Raw genomic sequence first — 18,334 nt, 5'->3', positions numbered from 1 at the left:
CAACACTGCACCTGCTGGCATCCGTGACGCACATGCCCGTCCTGTCCTTTGCAGCCCGCTCCATTGCTTCCTTCAGCGCCCTCATCTTCTGCGCCTGCTATGGTGTCGCCGCTTCTATTGTCTTGCGCCTCGTCGGCTATGGCGGTCTGAGCCAGTGGACCACGGCGCGCGCCTTCAAGTGGACCATGTGGACTCTCACTGGTGTCGAGTTCAAGGTCACCGACAAGTACGGTGGTCTGAAAGTCCGCCCGGGTATCCTCATCGGTAACCACCAGACGTGCGTCTCTTTCCCTGACTACTCCCTTGTATCTTACATGTGTCGCTGATGAGCATCTGACAGTGAACTCGATGTCCTCATGCTTGGCTGCGTCTTCCCACCCTACACCTCGGTCACTGCAAAGAGCAGTCTGAAATGGGTCCCCTTCCTCGGTCAATTCATGGCCCTCTCCAAGACCGTCTTCATCAACCGCACCTCTCGCTCTGCCGCACTCGCCGCCTTCTCCCAAGCCGCAGAGACCATGCACTCTGAGCAACAATCCGTCTTCATCTTCCCCGAGGGCACTCGCTCCTACGCAAACACGCCCACCCTCCTCCCATTCAAGAAGGGCGCTTTCCACCTTGCCGTCCAAGCTCAGGTCCCCATCGTTCCTGTGGTCGTCGCAAACTACAGCAACATTCTGGATGTCAAGAGGAAGATCTTCAACTCTGGCAGTATCCCTGTGTCGATTTTGAAGCCTGTGGAGACCAAGGGCTTGACAAAGGACGATGTGGATGCCCTGGTCGAAAGAGTGAACAAAGACATGGCTGAGGAGTTGGTCAGGATCACACAGGTTGCTGAGAAGAAGGGGGTCGCCGATACTGGGGCTGCCGCTCGTAGCGCCGATGCTAAGAGCACCGGTGTTGATATGAACATTACTGGTTGATACAACTGGTATCATTCCCAATAACACAACGACGGACAGAAGGACTCCAGCACGTTGACTGTCTGCTACCATCTGCGTACAGACCCGGCCCGTGGACTGGCCAGCACTGGACACTCGAGGTTGATGCGAGAAGGACACAACTCGAATTATATGCTTCATGTCAGACAATCACGACAAAGAAGCGAGAAAAGAAATATCGAGACGTCCTCGGTGTTAAGACTCATCATGTCTCTCGGTTGCTCTTTAAACATCAAAATGGCATATACCTTTACAGGCCAGTACATACTCCTATATAGCAGAACTACACGTAGCACTTACACGATTGTCCGCTTTCTTGGGCAAACGAGTGCGCTTACCTCGATCGCGACTTCCTATACTACAACCCTCGACTTTTGACCATTTATCGGAGGCAGTTGCAACTCGGCCGTCGCTCTTTCCTTAGGCAACAAGTTCATCTAGCAATGCAAACAAAATGATGAGAAGCAGAACGTCATTGGCAATCACATGCTCCATCGCTCCTTCTCTGGAATCCCCAAACTCAAAGCCACAATCACGGCCTCAAAAATCGTTCCGAATTCCGAATTCTGATATCCTCGATTTATGTATATCGAATCGCACCGATCTGGACACATAATTCAACTCCCTTGGTTTTATCTGGGAATAAATGTCTAGCGATGTTTCCCTGATTGTTAAAAAGAGACTCTGCAGCCATCATGCGTGGCATTGATGCTTTGTTGTGGTTTCACTTCGGCAATTGATATACAAGGTCAAAATACGCCAAAAATGTGACTAAAAGTACACTGAACATCTTGTAAGTTACTATACATTAGCAGGGCTATCGCAAAATACCCTTTATAGCCTTATGTATAATTGTATTGTCGTCGTTGATGCATTTTTCAAATGCAGAGATGATACAAACAGGGTTATACCTCTAGCAACTTCGACATGCCCATTACAGCAGAAAAGAAAAAGCATGGCTCCATTGATCTTCTTGTTCTTCTTTCTGCTATACAATTGGTTGCTGTGTCTTGCGGATAATTACTCTTTCCTAATTTGTCATCGTAATCGTGCCTTCCTCATTCGAAGATGTAGATTGCTCCTTCCTCATTTTTCAAAATGTAGATTGCTCCTTCCTCCATTTAATGTTTATGAATTGTTCCTTCCTATTCTAAATCATTAGTAATCGTTCTTTCCTTGCTTCTCGTGTACTAATCTCTATCACGTTATAACTGCCAAAATGCACCATAGCTTTCAAAAGCAGATATAGGACCACAGGGAGAAAATCGTCAAGTATTCCTCTCTCTGTCGACGACGTGCTTTTGATCAAAAAGTATCGTGCATTTTGACAAGATATGTACTCTTGCATCGGCTAGTAGTAAAGAGAGCCTAATATGGACAAAACAATAGCATATGATCAAAAGAGCAAGATAGTCTTTTTCTCATAACTGTGATCGTGTGCCTTATTGATACGTTTCCAAGAATGCTTCCTTCCTTATTGGGGCAAGCATAGGTCACTCCTTGCTACAATCTATGATGTCGGTCGTTCCTTCCTTGCTCAGAACCAAGTGTGTAGTTCTTTTCCTAATTCGGTTCGAGAGTAGCTCCTTCCCGTTTCGATTCGACATGGGTCGTTCCTTCCTATCTCGATTCGAGGTTCACTCTTTCCTGTTTTGATTCGGGGCTGGGTCGTTCCTTCCTCTTAGTTTTGGAGAATCTGTTCTTTCCCAATTTGGATGCGTAAGGATCGTTCCTTCCTGTCTTGTGGACTAGGTTGTTGCTTCCTAGTTCAGGCTGGACACGTTCGTTCCTTCCTATTCTGTTTGCAGTCGCCCACAAAGAGGAAGAAGGAAAATGCGAGCAGAATGTTCATCCTGTGTATCAAGAAGTCTGTGATGCTTGTCATTTCATCTCTAGCTCACGCGAATAAGAAGGCCAAATCAAAGACGTCTTTCAGGAGGATTAATAGAAGAACAAAAAACATAACCTTTCATTTCTTATTCCCAATACTTGCGCCGTCTGCCATTCAATGAGTTTGAGCCCCCCTCTCGTTACAGAACCATCTAAACCTCTGTATCCGTCTGCGGTGATGCGGGCTCGTCAGCCTCGTCTGCGGCAACAGGTGTTGCCTTTTCCTCTGCCTCCTCAACATCCTCGCCATCTTCTGCGACTTCATCTTCTTGCTCCTCGACCTCGGCCTCGGCGTCATCGCCAACGTCGATCAGATCGTTGCTCTTGTTGCCACCATCTTTTTCGAGTTGAAGATATGAGTCCCATTCGGGGAAGAGGTCTGCGTCGCCCTCACCGTCGGTGGGCGGTACGCCCAATAGTCTGGCGACCTTTGCCTTGCCATTTGCCTCGAGTCCTTGCTTCCACTGCTTGGTGATCTCGGCCGCCCGGCTGGGTAGGTAGGTTTGGGCGAAAAGGACGGCTTCGGGGGTACGGTCGGTGCGGATCAAGAGGTCGATACATGCGTTGAGATCACCAACTTGCCACAAACAGCTGAATGCTACATTACGAGCACCAGCGTCGTCGGCCTGTTGGGCGAGCTTCCTCAGACCGGCTTCATTGCAGCTTGAAGTGTAGAGCAAAAGCAGACTGCCCATGTCCTTGGCGTGTGTGAAACATTCCTCTGCAAGACGCATGTTCCAGGCTGTGAGGGCGGCGTCACCGACGGTCTTCCACTTATGCTCGACATCAGCCTCGCGAGCAAGCTCGAGGGCAATCTCGAGTTGGTTCAGGCTAAGTGCAAGCTCGAAGCGGTGCTCAGAGTCAGTGGCGACTTCCAAGGCTTGCTCCTTGTAACCTTGGCCCTCAAGGAAGCGAGCAATCTTTGATTTTTGATCCTCGGGAATATCAGCGAGCATCTCGTTAGCGGAATCGAGATCGCCACGCAGCACGAGCGTTTGGTACTCGATGACTGATAGTGAGAGAGCGAATGAGACAATCTGAACGTCCTTGTCGGCAACGTAGACACGGCCATCGCGGGGAATATAACCAAGGACGTAGTGGGGAGAGTCGAAGTGTGAGATGGTGTAGGTTTGGTCACCAACAAGGTAGTTCAGGCGGTTAGTGCTGTTGGTGTAGACGAAGCAGTCGCCAACCCACTGACCAGTGCGGACGCTGTTTCTCAATCAGTTTTTGTCTCAACTTGAAGAAGCATACATGATGGACTCACCTCTCATTGACATCGGTGACGACCTCGAAAGCGGCCTCAACGCCATCCTCGTCAACCTCACCATTCTGGAGAGCAGTCTGGTACTCCTCGCGAGAGAAGCGAAGGACGTAGAAAGTATCCTCGCAAGCAAGGGTAACAAGCTCGCCGCTTTCTGACCAGTAAACCTAGAGAGGCCATCAGCGATAGATCGGCATATACCGGTAGATCAAAACTCACGTTCTTGGGGTCGACTTCAATTCTGCGGACAAGCTGGCCTGACTCCCAGTCGAAGAAGCCAATACCACCCTGACCCTTGACACCGAGCAGAACACCACCACTGAGACCCTCTGCCTGGAAACCAATATCGAGAACTGCCTTCTCCTTGAAATTGCGGAAAGTCTTGACAGACATTGAAGACTCGCGAATAGCGTAATCCTTGTCGTTCTCCTTTGATCCCCAAGCGAAGTCAAGAGCCGAGCCGAAGGCCTGGTTTCTCAATGCAAGAGCAGTGTAGATGATGTATTCGCCATCACCGCAAACAGCAACGAAACGGCCATTGGGAGAGTGGATGAGAGTTTGAGGGTAAATTTCGGTAGAACCAAGATCCTTGGAGGGAAGAGTGAGAGGGGAGCCATCAGTGAGAGACTTGTCTCCACCCTTGATGACAGCGGTAAGAATGTCGTTGTGGCGGGCCCAGATGATCTTTCCAGAGTTGTCCATAGATACGGCAGGCTCTTCACGACCCATCTTGACAACAACAGCACCGTCGTCGAAACCCATGGCGATGCCCTGACGGCCGCGCTGGTAGCTAACACACCAGGCACGTTCCAGACCATAGTTGAGCGATTGTTCAAGACGGTATGTGTTTGCGTGCCAGATCTTGACGGTGCCATCCTCGGAACCGGAAATAATAACGGGCAACTCGGGGTGGTAGCATGCGAACGAGACATTGCTGGTGTGACCCTCGAGGGTTGCGATCAGAGCCTTGGTTGTGTAATCCCAAATCTTGACAGTGCGGTCGTCCGAGGTAGTGAGCAAGTAAGGCTTGTCGGATTGAGGGTAGTAATCAACGTGGTTGACGCCCTTAGTGTCGTGTGCATCGAGAGTGTAGTTGGCGGTGCTAGAGCCCAGACTCCAAATCTTGACGGTGCGGTCCAGACATGCCGAGGCGAAGGTGTTGGTGTCCTTGGGGTTGATGGCCAGACCCATAACGTAGTGGCTGTGGCCCTCGAAGACCTGGACGCACTTCCATCCACGCTCCCAATCCCAAAGCTTGATTGTCATGTCATCTGAGGCTGTCAGGACGAAGGGTTGTGTGGGGTGGACGACGATTGCTCGGATGTAGTCGGGGTGTGCCTCGAAGGATGTGATCTTCTCGGAGGTGTTGTAGTTGTAGACGCGTAGTTGGAAGTCATCGGAACCGCAGACGATCCAGTTCTTGCGTGCGATGAAGCGACCAGCTCGTACGGGCACGTCGGTGAGTTCGAATGTCTTGACGATGGCTTGTGTCTCGTATGACCAGATGTATACATGGCCTGCAATCGATGTTAGATTTCGTGGGCGATGGTCCGAGGTGATTGAGCATACCGCTGTAAAGGGTAGTGAGAATCTACACACGGTTAGTCTGCTGTCTCGGTGTCGAGGACTAGGAACTCCTGAACTTACCCATGGCTCGGTAGGATGGAAGTCAATGCCCTTCACTCGCTCGGAGCGGGCAAAGAGCTGTCTCTGTATGTCAAGATGCGTGTGAGCCGTGTCCATGATAGCAGTATTGCGTGTCGAGTGGTGGAGGTGGGCGTACCTTGACATCCAGGCGCATTCTGGCTACTGGTCCAGGTTATGCAAGGGGTCGTGTCTTGTCTGTACCGCACTGATCCTCGCTCTTTTCTCGCAGCGTCCTGGGCGGTCGTGAGATGGCGTGATAAATTATGGGCGAGATACAATTCAATCTTGATGCAGTTGCTAGCTCCTCCTGTAGCTGTAAACTTGTCCACTCCCTAACTCCACGTATGTCGCACGGGCCACCAACCCCTGCTTTCTGGTGGCCGTCGACTTCTCGAGAATGTCTCCACTCTGGAAACTCAACTGTTCTCTCCTCGAGTGCACCTCACTTTAAACATCAAAACACATGTACAAGACAACGAGAGGACTGAAGACAACTGTTCTTGTTTTGCAACTACCTTATGCCGCTAAAGCTAATTTCTCGTCCTCAAGCTCCTGATATTATTCTCCGTCATGGAGGAAGGCACGACTGGCCTCGCTTTTTAATCATCGAGGGATATCTAATGTCTCTGTTCGGCCTCATGGCTCATCGACATGCGACTCGGGGTAGTCGGTCTGCTCTGTCTATTGCCGAATGCGATGTTCTCTCTCAACGCAATGTACTCACTATCGGCATAGCCCAAAACACCATGAATCTCTGTGCTCTTGACGCCGCGGATTCTCTTAATTTCCGCTGCCGAGTAGTTGACCAGTGCTCTACCGACCTCGAACGGTGCAGGATCCTCCTTCTCAAACTCGAATGACCCTCTTGACTTGCGCTGCACCACCACTATCCGCACCGCTTCCTGCTGTGCGAAGTTACCCTCGACCTCCACTACGCCTGCTGGCAGCAGACCAGCCTTGTCGGCTAGAGCTCTGTGTGCGCCCTTGTCGATGTAGACTGTTCCATGTGGTGCGAGACCGTACAGCAGCCAGAAGTAGCGGTCTCGAATAGGATGGAGGTCTGGGATGAAGCGTGTGTGTAGCGGAGGTCGTGACGGCTCATCAAGTTTGGGTTCCACGGCACCGTTAGTGCTCGAGGCTTCATTGACGACTGCCTTCTTCACAAGCGAGCTATCTTCTAGAGTCAGGTTGCTCGTTGAGTTGCTCAGTGAGTCTGAACCATCTGTTGAACCTTGTCGTGATGAGCGCTTAGCTGCAAGTTCTTCTGCCTTCTTTGATTCGGCATATGTGACGATGTTGGCGATGTTTCCAGGCTTGTCCGAGCGGGTAATGATAGTGGTCACACCTGCGGAGGTTGCTAATCGGGCGGCGGTAATCTTGGTAGCCATACCGCCAGTGCCAACTGATGAACCGGCACTCGAGACATCGGCGACTAGGTCTCCGATATCTTCAACGACCTCAATGGCTTTGGCATTGGGATTTGTGCGAGGGTTGCTGTCGTACAGGCAGTCGACGTCGGTCATGAGGAACAGATAATCGGCCTGAACCATAGCAGCAGTGATGGCTGAGAGCGTGTCATTGTCACCAAACTTGATCTCAGCAACTGACAGGGTGTCGTTCTCGTTGACGATAGGGATGACGCCCATGTGGATCAATTCGATAAAAGTGTTCTGAGCGTTCAGGTACTGTGTGCGATCGGCGATGTCGTTTCTCGTGAGCAGAATCTGGGCAATTGGCTGCCTCCTGTGCATGAACAATTGATCCCACAGACTCATGAGCTTGCACTGTCCGATGGCAGCCAATGCTTGGACCTGAGGAAGATGCTTTGGTCTGCGTTCCATCTGCATGTAACCTAGAGCGACGCCAATGGCGCCGGAAGACACAATGACTACGCGATGTCCATCTTTCTGAAGTTTGCAGGCTGTTTCGACGATGGTGGAAAGGATGGAGAGGAGGGGTTCGTGGCTCTTTTCGTCAACAATTGACGAGGTGCCTGCGCGTCATGATTAGCATTGCAATGTAGGCGCAACTGGTGAGTGGATTACCAAGTTTGATGACGATAGTAAGGTGTTTCTTCATGGTGCCGGTTGTTCAGTGCAGAAGCAACCGCGAGTCTTGATCACATTTCTGGTATACACAAAAGTGAGGAGTCATGGATCATTTCAAGGGCGGACAAAGGCGGGGCGGCTTCGGTCACCGCCGCGTCGGCCAATCGCATTGCATGTCCATTTGAAGGCCTCCGCTCCGCGACGACTGACAAGTGAAAGTCTGAGAACATCTGGACATCACGATATCTATCCAATCACACATCAAAAAACATGTCGCAAAGCAACACGAACTCATTACCGGAGACGACGACGGCCAAGTCGCCAGCCACGCAGACTCCGGACAAGGACTTCTACACATGGTCCACCTTCTTCTCCATTCTCACCGGAGGCGCAACACCCCAGGAAAGAGAAGCCTACTTCGACATCAAAGATGAGATCAACGAGGAGCGCGATATCCAACGTGCAGAGAAGGACAGGAAATGGTTGCTGGAATACTCGCCCATAGTACGCTTCATGCGACACAACATCAACCTGCTCGGTCATGACTTGAACGAGTCCAACATGCGTGTTAAGCGCTGCACTACACAACAGAGCGGAGGCTTCGATCCAGAATTTGGCATCTTGTTGTGCGCAAACAAGTTCAGAAACAGAGGTCACATGGAGGATACAATGGCACACGAGATGGTCCACGCATACGACCACTTGAGGTTCAAGTTGGATCCTTTGGACCTCAGACATGCTGCTTGTATGGAGGTATATTGAGCTGCCACATCACCATACTCGAGTCCCTGGCTAACGACAACTCTAGATCCGTGCTTCAACACTATCAGGAGAATGCCGCTTCGGTCGCGAGTTCTTCACCCGTGGCCAGTGGAACATCACACAACAACTGCAAGAATGCGTACGAAGGAGAGCCACTCTCTCAGTCGCCAACAGGCCCAGCTGCAAAGACCAGGCCCACGCTGCCAGAGTCGTCGACGAAGTCTGGGATAGCTGTTTCAACGACACCAGACCCTTTGACGAAATCTACAAGTAAAGAAAAAACAACATGCTTTGTAGTAATCCCTTCTTGTCTGACTGCCACATTTCTCCTTGTCTTGCCTCATTATCTTCTCTCTCCTCTATACCACTTGCATAGCATCGGCGTTCTCAATCTCCAGCAATTCCAAATGTATCAAAACAACCGCATGAACACAGCTCATCATGCTTCCTCATATACTTTTGTACTTTTACCGCTTCAATCCACTTGAACCCCTCATGACCAGCATTCTTCGCAGATCGGTCGAATAATGCGTGGTGAAGCTGTGTAAATCTGGAGTCACAAGGCGTGTGGATCTACTGTTGTGCGACTTCTCGCAGGTACATGAGTGGCTAGTAATTCGATTCTCACATACTGCCGTTCAGTCACGGATACCACTGCTGAATGGGGATGTTGGAATGAAAATGTCTCATCTTGCTATGAGATCTGTAACTCCTATACAGAAATTTGGACTCTTCGTCCATCAATGTGCCTGTGGCTATGCTCAACACGAAACTCCAACCCATCCATGCGTTTCGCCTCGCGGACATCCTCCTGAACGCCAATAACAAACTGTATCCCATGATATCCTTGAGAAAATGCAACCTACCTTGAACGCCTTTGATCATGATTAATGCCTTCCGATCCACTCTTCATTCGCTTGGGCGCTGTTTACTGCTGGCAGAGGTTCTGTTATACGCTCTCTCGCCCTTGACGCAGTGTTTGATGATCCAAGGATGTTGCTCTACTTCATGCAGAGGAATTCTCTTTTCGGGGTCTAGAACAAGCAACTGCGAGTATCGTTAGCACATGATCCTGAGAACTACGTTGTAAGCTTTGAGCATACCTTCTTGATCAGGTCCTTTGCTTCGGCGCTGACAAAGGGAGGAATGGTCATTTCGCCGCGAGCAATGCGTTTTTGGGTCATTGAAGGAGTATCCTCGAAGGGCGCTTCTCCGACTAGGAACTCGTATGTCAAGACACCCAAACTCCACAAGTCGACCTTCTCGTTGTACCAGTTCTCATCCTTGCCAGGCTTCAACATCTCTGGGGGCAGGTAGTCAAGAGTTCCGCACATGGTGTTTCTCCTGTTGTTGGGAGCGTGGACCGACCAGCCAAAGTCACTAATCTTGATTTCGCCGTGAATGCCAACCAGAATGTTCTCGGGCTTGATGTCGCGGTGGATGACATGCTTCTTATGCAAATATTTGAGAGCGGCGCACATCTGAGCGACGTATGATGCGGCCTTCCATTCGGGGAAGCGTTGTTCGCGGCGCAGATGCTTGTACAGCTCACCCTTGCCGGCGAACTCGAGGATAAGGAAGATGCGTTTGCTGTCGTGGAAGTGACCGAAGAGACGGAGAATGTTGGGATGAGCAAGGTTTGACTGAATCTCAATCTCTCTGCGGACTTGTTTCTCAACCTTTCCTTGCTGGAGCTCGATCTTGTGTAGGACCTTGAGCGCACAGACGAAGCCACTAGAGCGTTCTCGCGCCAGGTATACTCTTCCAAACTTGCCCTTACCGAGGGGCTTGCCAATCTCAAACATGCCGAGGTGGAATTGTCTTGGTGTCGAAGGTTGCTGAGGGATAGATGACAGCATAGACTGGGGGTCAGAACGGCGGGGCTCCGTGTCGGATGATCGTTGCGCTGCTTGAGAAGGGAGAGTGATTTTGGCGATGGTAGCGGCTGTGTTGGCGCCGTTGGCAGAATACAGGGAACTCTTGGTGGCATTGGCGGGCAGCTTCTGCAGCGGGAGCTTCAATCGGTTGGCAGCAGCTGCGGCACCCAAGCTGGAGATGGAGATAGAGCCCTGTGTCTGGTATAAGTCACAGCTCTTGATGGTTCATGTGTTACTGTTGTTGTGATGGTCTGCGGCCTACCTTTGATTTGTGAGAGTTTTGGTCGTGGTTCTCATCGTTGACCGAGATGCCCTCGAAGCGGGACTCGAGTGACTGAACGTCCATGATCGCAGGCAAGTTGGTGGTTACTCAAAGTGTTGCTGTATCGTTAGTAAGTAAGTCGTGTGGTCGGATGGTTGGATCGATGGTGGACGCTTTTCAGAAGAAGGATCGAGTTTATTGTTGACAAAACAAAGATGACGCCCGGCAACCGGGTGCCAAGACTTGCTCCAGGAATCGCCGCCTGCATGCCCATCACATCACATCCATCGAGATCCGAGATGAGCTTTCATCAAATTAAGTCAGATCGTTAACAATAGGACTGCTTTCTATCTTGACTGATCAAGTCGAGTCACCATGGCTTCGAACGGAGAGCAAACAGACAGTCAAGGTGTCGACACCTTTGTTTCGCGCAACAAGCAATGGAGAGTCAGCACGCGCAAGAAGCCAATTCTTAAGGCCGGTCCCATCGACGCCATGAACGAGAAGCTCGGTATACCCGTGCCTGAGATGATCTTCGGCGACAACGTAGTTGCTGTCGAGCATGTTCCTTCGGGCTGGGCCATTGACTTCAACGCATTCGATGCTCTTGACCGCGTCTCCAAGACAGCCGATGGCATGTTGCAAGTCGCATACTCCAAAGAATGGCAGAAAGACCGGTATGTTCTGGCTGAGCTTTGTGATTATGTCGATTTGAGCGGTACTGACCATGTCTGACCTTTTTTCAGTCAACATCACCATGAAGGCATCAAGGAAGTCGTCAAGCCATTTGACTGGTCGTACAGCACAGACTTCAAGGGCCGCACTCACAGCCCAGATTCCTCTGTTGTCTGGCAGCCCACAGACAGCTCCAAGGACCCCATCAGGACCGATCTTCTTTCGCGTCCGGATCCCATACTTTTCTACGACGATGTCATCTTCTACGAAGACGAGCTGGCTGACAACGGCATCGCCATCTTCAGCTGCAAGATTCGTGTCATGGCTGAACGTCTCCTTCTCTTGTGTAGGTTCTTCCTCCGTCTAGACGGAGTCATCGTACGCGTTAGAGATACGAGGGTCTACATTGAGCTGGGCTCCAAGACTGTCATTCGACAGTACACCGCCAAGGAAGAATCATACGATGTCGTCCAGTCCAAGCTGCAGGCCCACAGGGAAAACATCCCCGAGGTCCTGCGTGATGCCAATCGCATCGCCCCTCTTCTGCGGACTGTTGAAGACACGATGGACAAGATCGTCATTCCTTGAGCATCAAGAAAAAGCATCCCTAGCAAGCTCGTTCAAAATGGCTCAGATCTCAACACGTCGGTCTGGCCATGCCTTGTGTTGCCGCCTGCGGACAAGTATCCGAATAGGACAGTGTCCCGCTCCGCCTCCCAAGACTTAAGCGCCGGTATGGTACCTGGTACACAACGCCTCGACGGCTGAGGCGCATCCTGGGATCTACTTTGCCTTACACGCACATGTCTCCGACTGGTTCAAATCGTTACGCCTCGCCACGAAGAGACTTTTATCATAGATGGAGATCATGGAATCGACACGAGTTGCTCCGATATATGCATCTACCCCAGTGACCCCGCCTTCAAGTCGGAAGAGACCGTGAGCATCTGTCTGGTGCAGCGGCACAAATCGGTATCACGCTATTGTGTGGATGACTGTGGGTCTTTCCTTTCAACTGGGGCCCCAGCACACTTGCTAGTACGCGGTTGCAGACCATATCCAAGCGCGAATAGATTAAGCGCGGCGGACCCCACAATACCATGATCCTTCCAAGCAAGCATCATTCAATTCCCATCTTCAATCCTCAAATCTGTCTTCCAGCAACCGCAATTATTGTCAATTTCTTGTTTCCGAGATTCCGCAAAGGCCCGAAGTATTGAAGTATCTCCTCAAGCAAAGTCAAGAGAAGCAAGCAGGCTAAGCAAAGCCTTCGCGAGCTTCTGAAAGCCTTGGGCCAGGGCGGTTGGACCTTCAATAATCTTCTTTTGCCAAGGACCGGAGCCAATCCTGCAACAAAATTGCTTACCGATACCAAGAAAAGTGGCGTTCGGACTCCATCTTCTGACCTCCATTTACCGTTCGGCCACATGCCTTTCATCAACCAACCAGAATATTGGTCATGTCTGCGGTGTGCTGTCATCGACGAATCTAGGGCAATTCACGCTCCCCTCTGTCGTGGATGGCGACCAATTAGCCAAACCTTGTTAGTCCAAACCTTCCAGAAAATGTCGCCTCGCGAGTGTTTTGGTTTTTGTCGTGTTCGGCATGCCGAAAATACAGCATTCCCGGTTTATTGGGAAATGATACCGGACGGCGAGAGAGCATTATCCGGCGCATGCCAAGCACCACCGCTCTGTGCCTCCAGGACCCTGCAAGCGGACAGAATCGGCTATCAGAATGCATGGGGTTTTGTCAGATCGAGAAGCATCCATTGGGAGCAGAGCTCAACACATCTCTCACTAGAAGTTTCTTGCACCATGAATAGCCTTGTAGGCTTCTCCAGCTACACGTCCATACGCGTTGAAAGTTGAAGATGCTTGCGTTGGTTAGCAAGTCCTGACTCCTTACCTGGTAGCGGCTGCCGTTACATTCGGTACATGCACAGACCTCTCGGTCTCCGTCTGAGAGCCTAGGACCCACAGCTCCCCGGCTTCTCCGCAGTGATAGACATGCCCCAGAGAGAAGCGACACGCGATCTAGCGATGAACGTTGCTTGTCTGCATGGCTCAGTCTACGAATTGCTACGCAGTCAACGATACCGAGTCTATGATCGCTCTGAACTATACAGACACACTATGGGACGTAAATCGTGTACCTGCAGTTCATCAACACAGCATACTGGACTTCTCGCCGGACGTTGCAAACCACGGTCGGTCAGCACCGAAAGCTAGGAGGGCTCGAACGAAACAAGCAGGCACACCACCGGACGCCACGTGCCTTGGCATACCCCACGCTGAGCTTGGCAATGCAACGAGGATCGGCTAAACAACCCCACGCGACTGGGGTATGGGGTTGGTATCTCCAGATCAATCGAATTTTTTGCGGAGTCCCGCCTAGAACGGTCAGGCCGCTCGCCAACCGACGGGGAATGGAATGACAAGGGGTACCTTGAGAGCATTGGCCAAATGGTATAAAGCAAGGCGGGCCTGCTCCCAATTGCTGACCATCCACTCCTCTCATTACCTACCTTCGTTTACACATCCTCCACCTCTCCATCAGTCAACATGGGTGCCGGTGGTAAGCCTGTCAACATCTTCACGTTCAAGAAGAACGGCAGTGAACCCCCAGAGGTTCTCAACTGGAAGCTATGGTTCGCTGTTCTCTCTTTCGGTATCATGGGTGCAGCCCGTGGTATTGATGAGGGTCTCATTTCTGGAACCTTTGCTACCAAGCATTTCCAAAACTCCCTTGGCCTTGACAAGCTCGACAAAGTAGACCTCGCCCAGGTCAAGGCCAACGTCTCTGCCATGGTTCAGATCGGATCCGTCGGTGGTGCTCTCCTTGCTTTCGTTCTCGCCGACCGTATCGGTCGTCTCTGGGCTACTCGTCAGCTCTGCCTCGTGTGGATGCTTGGTATCGTCATCTTCATGACCAGCACCGTTGGTGGTGGTCGTCTTGGTCAGGTTTACGCCGGTCGTTTCATCGCAGGTCTGGGTATTGGACAGACCACTGTCATTGCTCCCGTCTACATCTCTGAGATCGCTCCCAAGTCAGTACGTGGTCTGTGTACCTGCGTCTTCTCCGGCTCCGTCTACATCGGTATCATGCTCGCATACTTCGCTTCCTGGGGTAGCTCTCTCCACATTCCCAAGACTGAGCCCACCTCATGGGAGGTTCCTACCTCAATTCATTTGATGTTCGCTGGTCTCATCTTCGTTCTCTCGTTCTTCAACTACGAATCGCCCCGTTATCTCATCAAGGCTGGCAAGCGTGACCACGCTGTTGCTAACTTGGCCCGCGTTCGTGGACTCCCTGCTGAGCATGAGCTCGTTCAAGGTGAAATCGCCGATATTGAGAACCAACTTCACGAGGAGCAAGAAGCCACTATGGGCCAAGGTGCTATGGGATACATTAAGGAGATGTTCTTCATGCCCAACAACGCCTACCGCTTGTACATTGGTTTGGGTTCGCAGGTGCTCTCGCAGTGGTCTGGTGCTCAATCTATGACTGTCTACGCCCCCGACTTTTTTGCTCTCCTCGGTACCAAGGGACAGAACGAGAAGCTCTTCGCCACTGCTATCTTCGGTATCGTTAAGTTCGTTGCCGCCATTGCTTGCGCTCTCTTCCTGGTCGACTGGATCGGTCGCAAGCGCTCTCTCAGCATTGGTATTGCCTGCCAGGCCATCAGCATGGCTTACGTCGCTGCCTTCCTTACTGCTGTCCCCGGAATTGATACCGAAGGCTTCGAGTTCTCTAAGAGCCAGAAGGCTGCCTCTACTGTTGCACTTGTCATGATCTACCTCTCCGGTTTCGGTTGGGCTATGGGTTGGAACTCGATGCAATACCTCCTCAACGCTGAGATTTACCCTCTCCGCATCAGAGCAATCTCTTCCTCCCTGGTCATGTGCTTCCACTTCGTCAACCAGTACGGTAACTCACGCGCTGTTCCTCTTATGCTCCTCGACCACTCCGAGGGTGGTCTTGGTCCCGCCGGTACCTTCTGGCTCTTCACTGCCATCACCATCATTGGTGGTGCCTGGGCTTGGTTCACTATTCCCGAGACCTCCGGAAGATCCCTCGAGGGTATCGACAAGCTGTTCGAGCTCCCCTGGTACAAGATTGGTCGTTTCGGTGCCCAGGAGGCCGAGATCAGCGACCAGTTCGAAGCCGACAAGATCGACGAGAAGAAGGCCAACGTCCAGATTATCGAGCGCGCTGTCTAAGCAATGTTACTTTGGGGATCTTACTGAATTGGGTTATGGAGTTGACATGCTGTTTAAAAAGCCACTGTCACTACGAATTTTTTATACCGTGTAACGACAACACGAATGAACATATTTTACTTCACTTAATCTTTGCTTGCCACTCGTGATGGACATGTGAACACTGTACTAACGTTGAGTCTTGGGCCTCTTGCCTAGTGTGTGCAATTCCAACGATCTCGAGTTCACTGTTATCTGACTGCAAAAATGCACGAAGAGATCGAGAATTCAGACGGCGTCCAGTGAGAGGAGAACAGACCTGAGCTCTCAATGGGCGTCCTTCGGGATCCCGAAAAAAACCTTCATGCCTGTTTACGAGTACAAGACGTCCCCTTCATCGCTGTTCAGGTAGTACTCAGCAAGCTCCGGCTGAAGTCTTACCCAAGCGCTAAGTATCGCATTCCCGTGATACTTCAACGGCACCTCCACCCCGAAGTCTAGAGCATGATTCGCAAACTCCAACAACACATCGGCCCACTGTCGTCCGAACGCGGCCTGTACACCCGAAAAAGAGACAACCCCCGCACAAGTGGTGTAGCTTTTCTACTGATCATGATTTAGAAACTCACACGTTATTGCTTCAGCTGCCCTTTGAACACATTCACCGTTTGCGAAGAAATGGCTGGCCAGAATTCCAATTTGTCGTGTCTGCTATATGGGCCACATGAGGCTAAATTTGAAGATCGAGAGGTGCCTGGTATACGAGATCCGCATGATGTTGTTATAAGGATTGCTTATGTTGGTGTTTGTGGCAGTGATGTAAGTAAGGCGAGCTTTCCATGTCACCCTCTTGGTGGAACACATGTTAAAAAAGTCACAAGAGACCATCACATCACGAAACATTTTAACAACATGATCAGGTTCATTTCTGGCATCACGGCGGCGTCGGTCTCAAGGTCTCTCAGGACAACCCTTTAACCATGGGTCACGAAGCCTCAGGCACCATCCACAGCATCGGCTCTTCAGTGAAGACCCTCAAGATTGGCGACAAAGTATGCATCGAACCGGGCCTCCCATGCACCCGCTGCAAATCTTGTAAATCTGGCCGCTACAATCTCTGCCCAGACATGGCTTTTGCGGCATCACCTGGTCCTGGCCCTGCTACCCATGGCTGTCTATGCAAGTACTACAGGCTTACCGAAAGTTTTGTGTATAAGTTACCCAGCCAGGTGAGCTTGGAAGAGGGTGTGCTTGTGGAGCCATTGGCTGTTGCTGTACACGGCAGTAGATTGGCTGGCGTCAAGCCTGGTCATAGAGTTGTGGTGTTTGGAGCTGGACCGGTGGGTATCTTGTCTGCGGCTGTGGCGAGGCAATTCGGTGCTGTGGAGGTCATCTCGGTGGACATGAACGCGGCGCGGTTGGACTTTGTCAAGGGGTTTGCTGCTACAGGAGTGTTTACCCCTGATGCCAACGTCGATACCGACACGAATGCTGCTGAAATCGTTAAGCGCTTCCAACTCGACCGTGGAGCCGATGTGGTCATCGAGGCTTCTGGTGCAGAGGCTTGTATCCAAATGGGCATCTACGTGTTGGCACCTGGAGGCACATACGTCCAGACAGGATGTGGAAAGCCGAACGTCATGGTACCAATGACAAAGCTTGGTGAAAAGGAGATTGTCGTCAAAGGTGCCTTCAGGTATGGAGCTGGCGACTTTGAGTTGGCTGTTGGCTTTTTGAGTGATGGCCAGATTGATGTCAAGAAGTTGATCTCGAAGACCGTTGACTTTGAAGAAGCGCCGGATGCTTGGGAAAGTGTGGGTAAGGGGGAAGGCATCAAGACACTCATTCGTGGTGTACAGGATTGATAGTCATAACCGTCACTGAGATCGGACTACTTTGCAACTCGAAGTGCTGCTAGACAACCGAGTCGTGCCTGCCTAAGTCAAAGCTGATGGATACCAAGCCTCAGCTGGAGGATTTCGTATTGTCCACTCATGCAGCTTCTTTGCGAGATCACGGTACACCAAGCGAATGTGTTCAATTGACCGCACCTGGATGAAGAGGTCACTGGGTCACTGGTTGTTGGAAACGGACCGGTTGGCGCGCCGAAAAGTTCCGAGCCGTCAAAAGTGATGGTCAAACTTTTTTCTTCTTTGACCATGTTCACCACTTTTCACACTGCGCTCGACTTCCATGCATACGACACCAGTGATCGGAATTCAGCTCGCCTGCGTATCGCGTCGCTATCCATGGTGCACGCTTCAAGACACGATCATTTGCCCTGACAATCGTCGCCCGCAGCATGATGCAACAACGAGGCAGACAGTGAGCGCGAGAATTTGCTGTCGGTACCCTGGAGATTCACGGAAAACGTCGTGTACCGTGTGAAGTTTGGAAAATGTATGATAGCCTTAGTGGTCTAGTGGTATGATTCCTGCTTTGGGTTTGTCCGAAATTGCAGGAGGTCCCCGATTCGATCTCGGGCTGAGGCCTTTCTTTTGCTCTTTGTTCATCTTGTAATGATCGACAAACCATCGTTTTATATCGTGGTTGTGTGGTTATCCATGCCAGAAGTATTTGTTGACAATTTGGTTGATGTTTCGTGCGAATCTTGGCGGCCCATGATTGTAGCAAAGGGTCGCACCTCCGCTTCCTGGACTTCTACATTTCTCCTTTGAAATTCGGGCTGAGGCCATTCTTTTTGCCTTTTCTGGAGGCATTCCTTGCTTCATGGCTGCCTATCCACCAAGCGTTATTGACTTCAAG

At 51.1% G+C, this 18,334-nt stretch overlaps 8 protein-coding genes across 8 annotated transcripts; 5 read left to right on the top strand and 3 right to left on the bottom strand.

Annotated features, from left to right (window-relative positions):
• Positions 1-38: 38 nt before the first annotated feature.
• Positions 39-836, top strand: M438DRAFT_236903 (1-acylglycerol-3-phosphate O; the record flags this gene model as incomplete). Its single annotated transcript, XM_029899472.1, has 2 exons — positions 39-277; positions 341-836. Coding segments are annotated over 2 exons (735 nt in total), but the record flags the coding sequence as incomplete, so codon positions are not given.
• A 1,984-nt stretch (positions 837-2,820) lies between these two features.
• M438DRAFT_347961 (coatomer beta) lies at positions 2,821-6,159 on the bottom strand. Its single transcript, XM_029906025.1, has 6 exons — positions 5,879-6,159; positions 5,743-5,805; positions 5,665-5,686; positions 4,315-5,612; positions 4,099-4,262; positions 2,821-4,043 (listed from the first exon to the last, which is right to left on the bottom strand). Exons 1-6 carry the CDS (start codon positions 5,894-5,896, stop codon positions 2,984-2,986), a joined length of 2,625 nt encoding a protein of 874 aa, XP_029757634.1. The 5' UTR covers positions 5,897-6,159; the 3' UTR covers positions 2,821-2,983.
• A 63-nt stretch (positions 6,160-6,222) lies between these two features.
• On the bottom strand, positions 6,223-7,874 carry M438DRAFT_302226 (putative glutamate 5-kinase). The gene is made up of 2 exons (XM_029902126.1): positions 7,788-7,874; positions 6,223-7,735 (listed from the first exon to the last, which is right to left on the bottom strand). Exons 1-2 carry the CDS (start codon positions 7,819-7,821, stop codon positions 6,360-6,362), a joined length of 1,410 nt encoding a protein of 469 aa, XP_029757633.1. The 5' UTR covers positions 7,822-7,874; the 3' UTR covers positions 6,223-6,359.
• A 139-nt stretch (positions 7,875-8,013) lies between these two features.
• M438DRAFT_302222 (uncharacterized protein) lies at positions 8,014-9,156 on the top strand. Its single transcript, XM_029902125.1, has 2 exons — positions 8,014-8,543; positions 8,599-9,156. Exons 1-2 carry the CDS (start codon positions 8,061-8,063, stop codon positions 8,824-8,826), a joined length of 711 nt encoding a protein of 236 aa, XP_029757632.1. The 5' UTR covers positions 8,014-8,060; the 3' UTR covers positions 8,827-9,156.
• M438DRAFT_302220 (serine/threonine protein kinase, AGC family) lies at positions 9,117-10,857 on the bottom strand. Its single transcript, XM_029902124.1, has 3 exons — positions 10,692-10,857; positions 9,656-10,621; positions 9,117-9,599 (listed from the first exon to the last, which is right to left on the bottom strand). Exons 1-3 carry the CDS (start codon positions 10,773-10,775, stop codon positions 9,462-9,464), a joined length of 1,188 nt encoding a protein of 395 aa, XP_029757631.1. The 5' UTR covers positions 10,776-10,857; the 3' UTR covers positions 9,117-9,461.
• Positions 10,858-11,066: 209 nt separating this feature from the next.
• M438DRAFT_279467 (TIP41-domain-containing protein) lies at positions 11,067-11,954 on the top strand (the record flags this gene model as incomplete). The annotated part of the gene is made up of 2 exons (XM_029901084.1): positions 11,067-11,368; positions 11,438-11,954. 2 exons carry the CDS (start codon positions 11,067-11,069, stop codon positions 11,952-11,954), a joined length of 819 nt encoding a protein of 272 aa, XP_029757630.1.
• A 1,976-nt stretch (positions 11,955-13,930) lies between these two features.
• M438DRAFT_279540 (putative quinate permease) lies at positions 13,931-15,589 on the top strand (the record flags this gene model as incomplete). Its single annotated transcript, XM_029901090.1, has 1 exon — positions 13,931-15,589. One exon carries the CDS (start codon positions 13,931-13,933, stop codon positions 15,587-15,589), a length of 1,659 nt encoding a protein of 552 aa, XP_029757629.1.
• Positions 15,590-16,246: 657 nt separating this feature from the next.
• Positions 16,247-17,606, top strand: M438DRAFT_324164 (sorbitol dehydrogenase; the record flags this gene model as incomplete). The annotated part of the gene is made up of 2 exons (XM_029903046.1): positions 16,247-16,387; positions 16,489-17,606. 2 exons carry the CDS (start codon positions 16,247-16,249, stop codon positions 17,431-17,433), a joined length of 1,086 nt encoding a protein of 361 aa, XP_029757628.1. The 3' UTR covers positions 17,434-17,606.
• Positions 17,607-18,334: the final 728 nt, after the last annotated feature.

The sequence above is a fragment of the Aureobasidium pullulans genome (assembly GCF_000721785.1).
Source record: "Aureobasidium pullulans EXF-150 unplaced genomic scaffold scaffold_18, whole genome shotgun sequence".
Taxonomy (NCBI): domain Eukaryota; kingdom Fungi; phylum Ascomycota; class Dothideomycetes; order Dothideales; family Saccotheciaceae; genus Aureobasidium; species Aureobasidium pullulans.
The sequence above is the reverse complement of the archived record's forward strand: the minus strand, read 5'-3'. Positions and strand labels throughout refer to the sequence as shown.

Excerpts from the sequence above, each read along its gene's own strand:
- M438DRAFT_302222 (XM_029902125.1), top strand. The coding sequence starts at position 8,061 with ATGTCGCAAAGCAACACGAACTCATTACCGGAGACGACGACGGCCAAG. Across the intron at positions 8,544-8,598 it reads GACATGCTGCTTGTATGGAG|ATCCGTGCTTCAACACTATC; the intron begins GTATATTGAGCT and ends CGACAACTCTAG.
- M438DRAFT_302226 (XM_029902126.1), bottom strand. The coding sequence starts at position 7,821 with ATGAAGAAACACCTTACTATCGTCATCAAACTTG. Across the intron at positions 7,736-7,787 it reads TACTATCGTCATCAAACTTG|GCACCTCGTCAATTGTTGAC; the intron begins GTAATCCACTCA and ends CATGACGCGCAG.
- M438DRAFT_347961 (XM_029906025.1), bottom strand. Across the intron at positions 5,687-5,742 it reads TCCATCCTACCGAGCCATGG|ATTCTCACTACCCTTTACAG; the intron begins GTAAGTTCAGGA and ends AACCGTGTGTAG. Across the intron at positions 4,263-4,314 it reads TTGAAGTCGACCCCAAGAAC|GTTTACTGGTCAGAAAGCGG; the intron begins GTGAGTTTTGAT and ends TGGCCTCTCTAG.
- M438DRAFT_302220 (XM_029902124.1), bottom strand. The coding sequence starts at position 10,775 with ATGGACGTTCAGTCACTCGAGTCCCGCTTCGAGGGCATCTCGGTCAAC. Across the intron at positions 10,622-10,691 it reads AAAACTCTCACAAATCAAAG|GGCTCTATCTCCATCTCCAG; the intron begins GTAGGCCGCAGA and ends TACCAGACACAG. Across the intron at positions 9,600-9,655 it reads CAAAGGACCTGATCAAGAAG|TTGCTTGTTCTAGACCCCGA; the intron begins GTATGCTCAAAG and ends CGATACTCGCAG.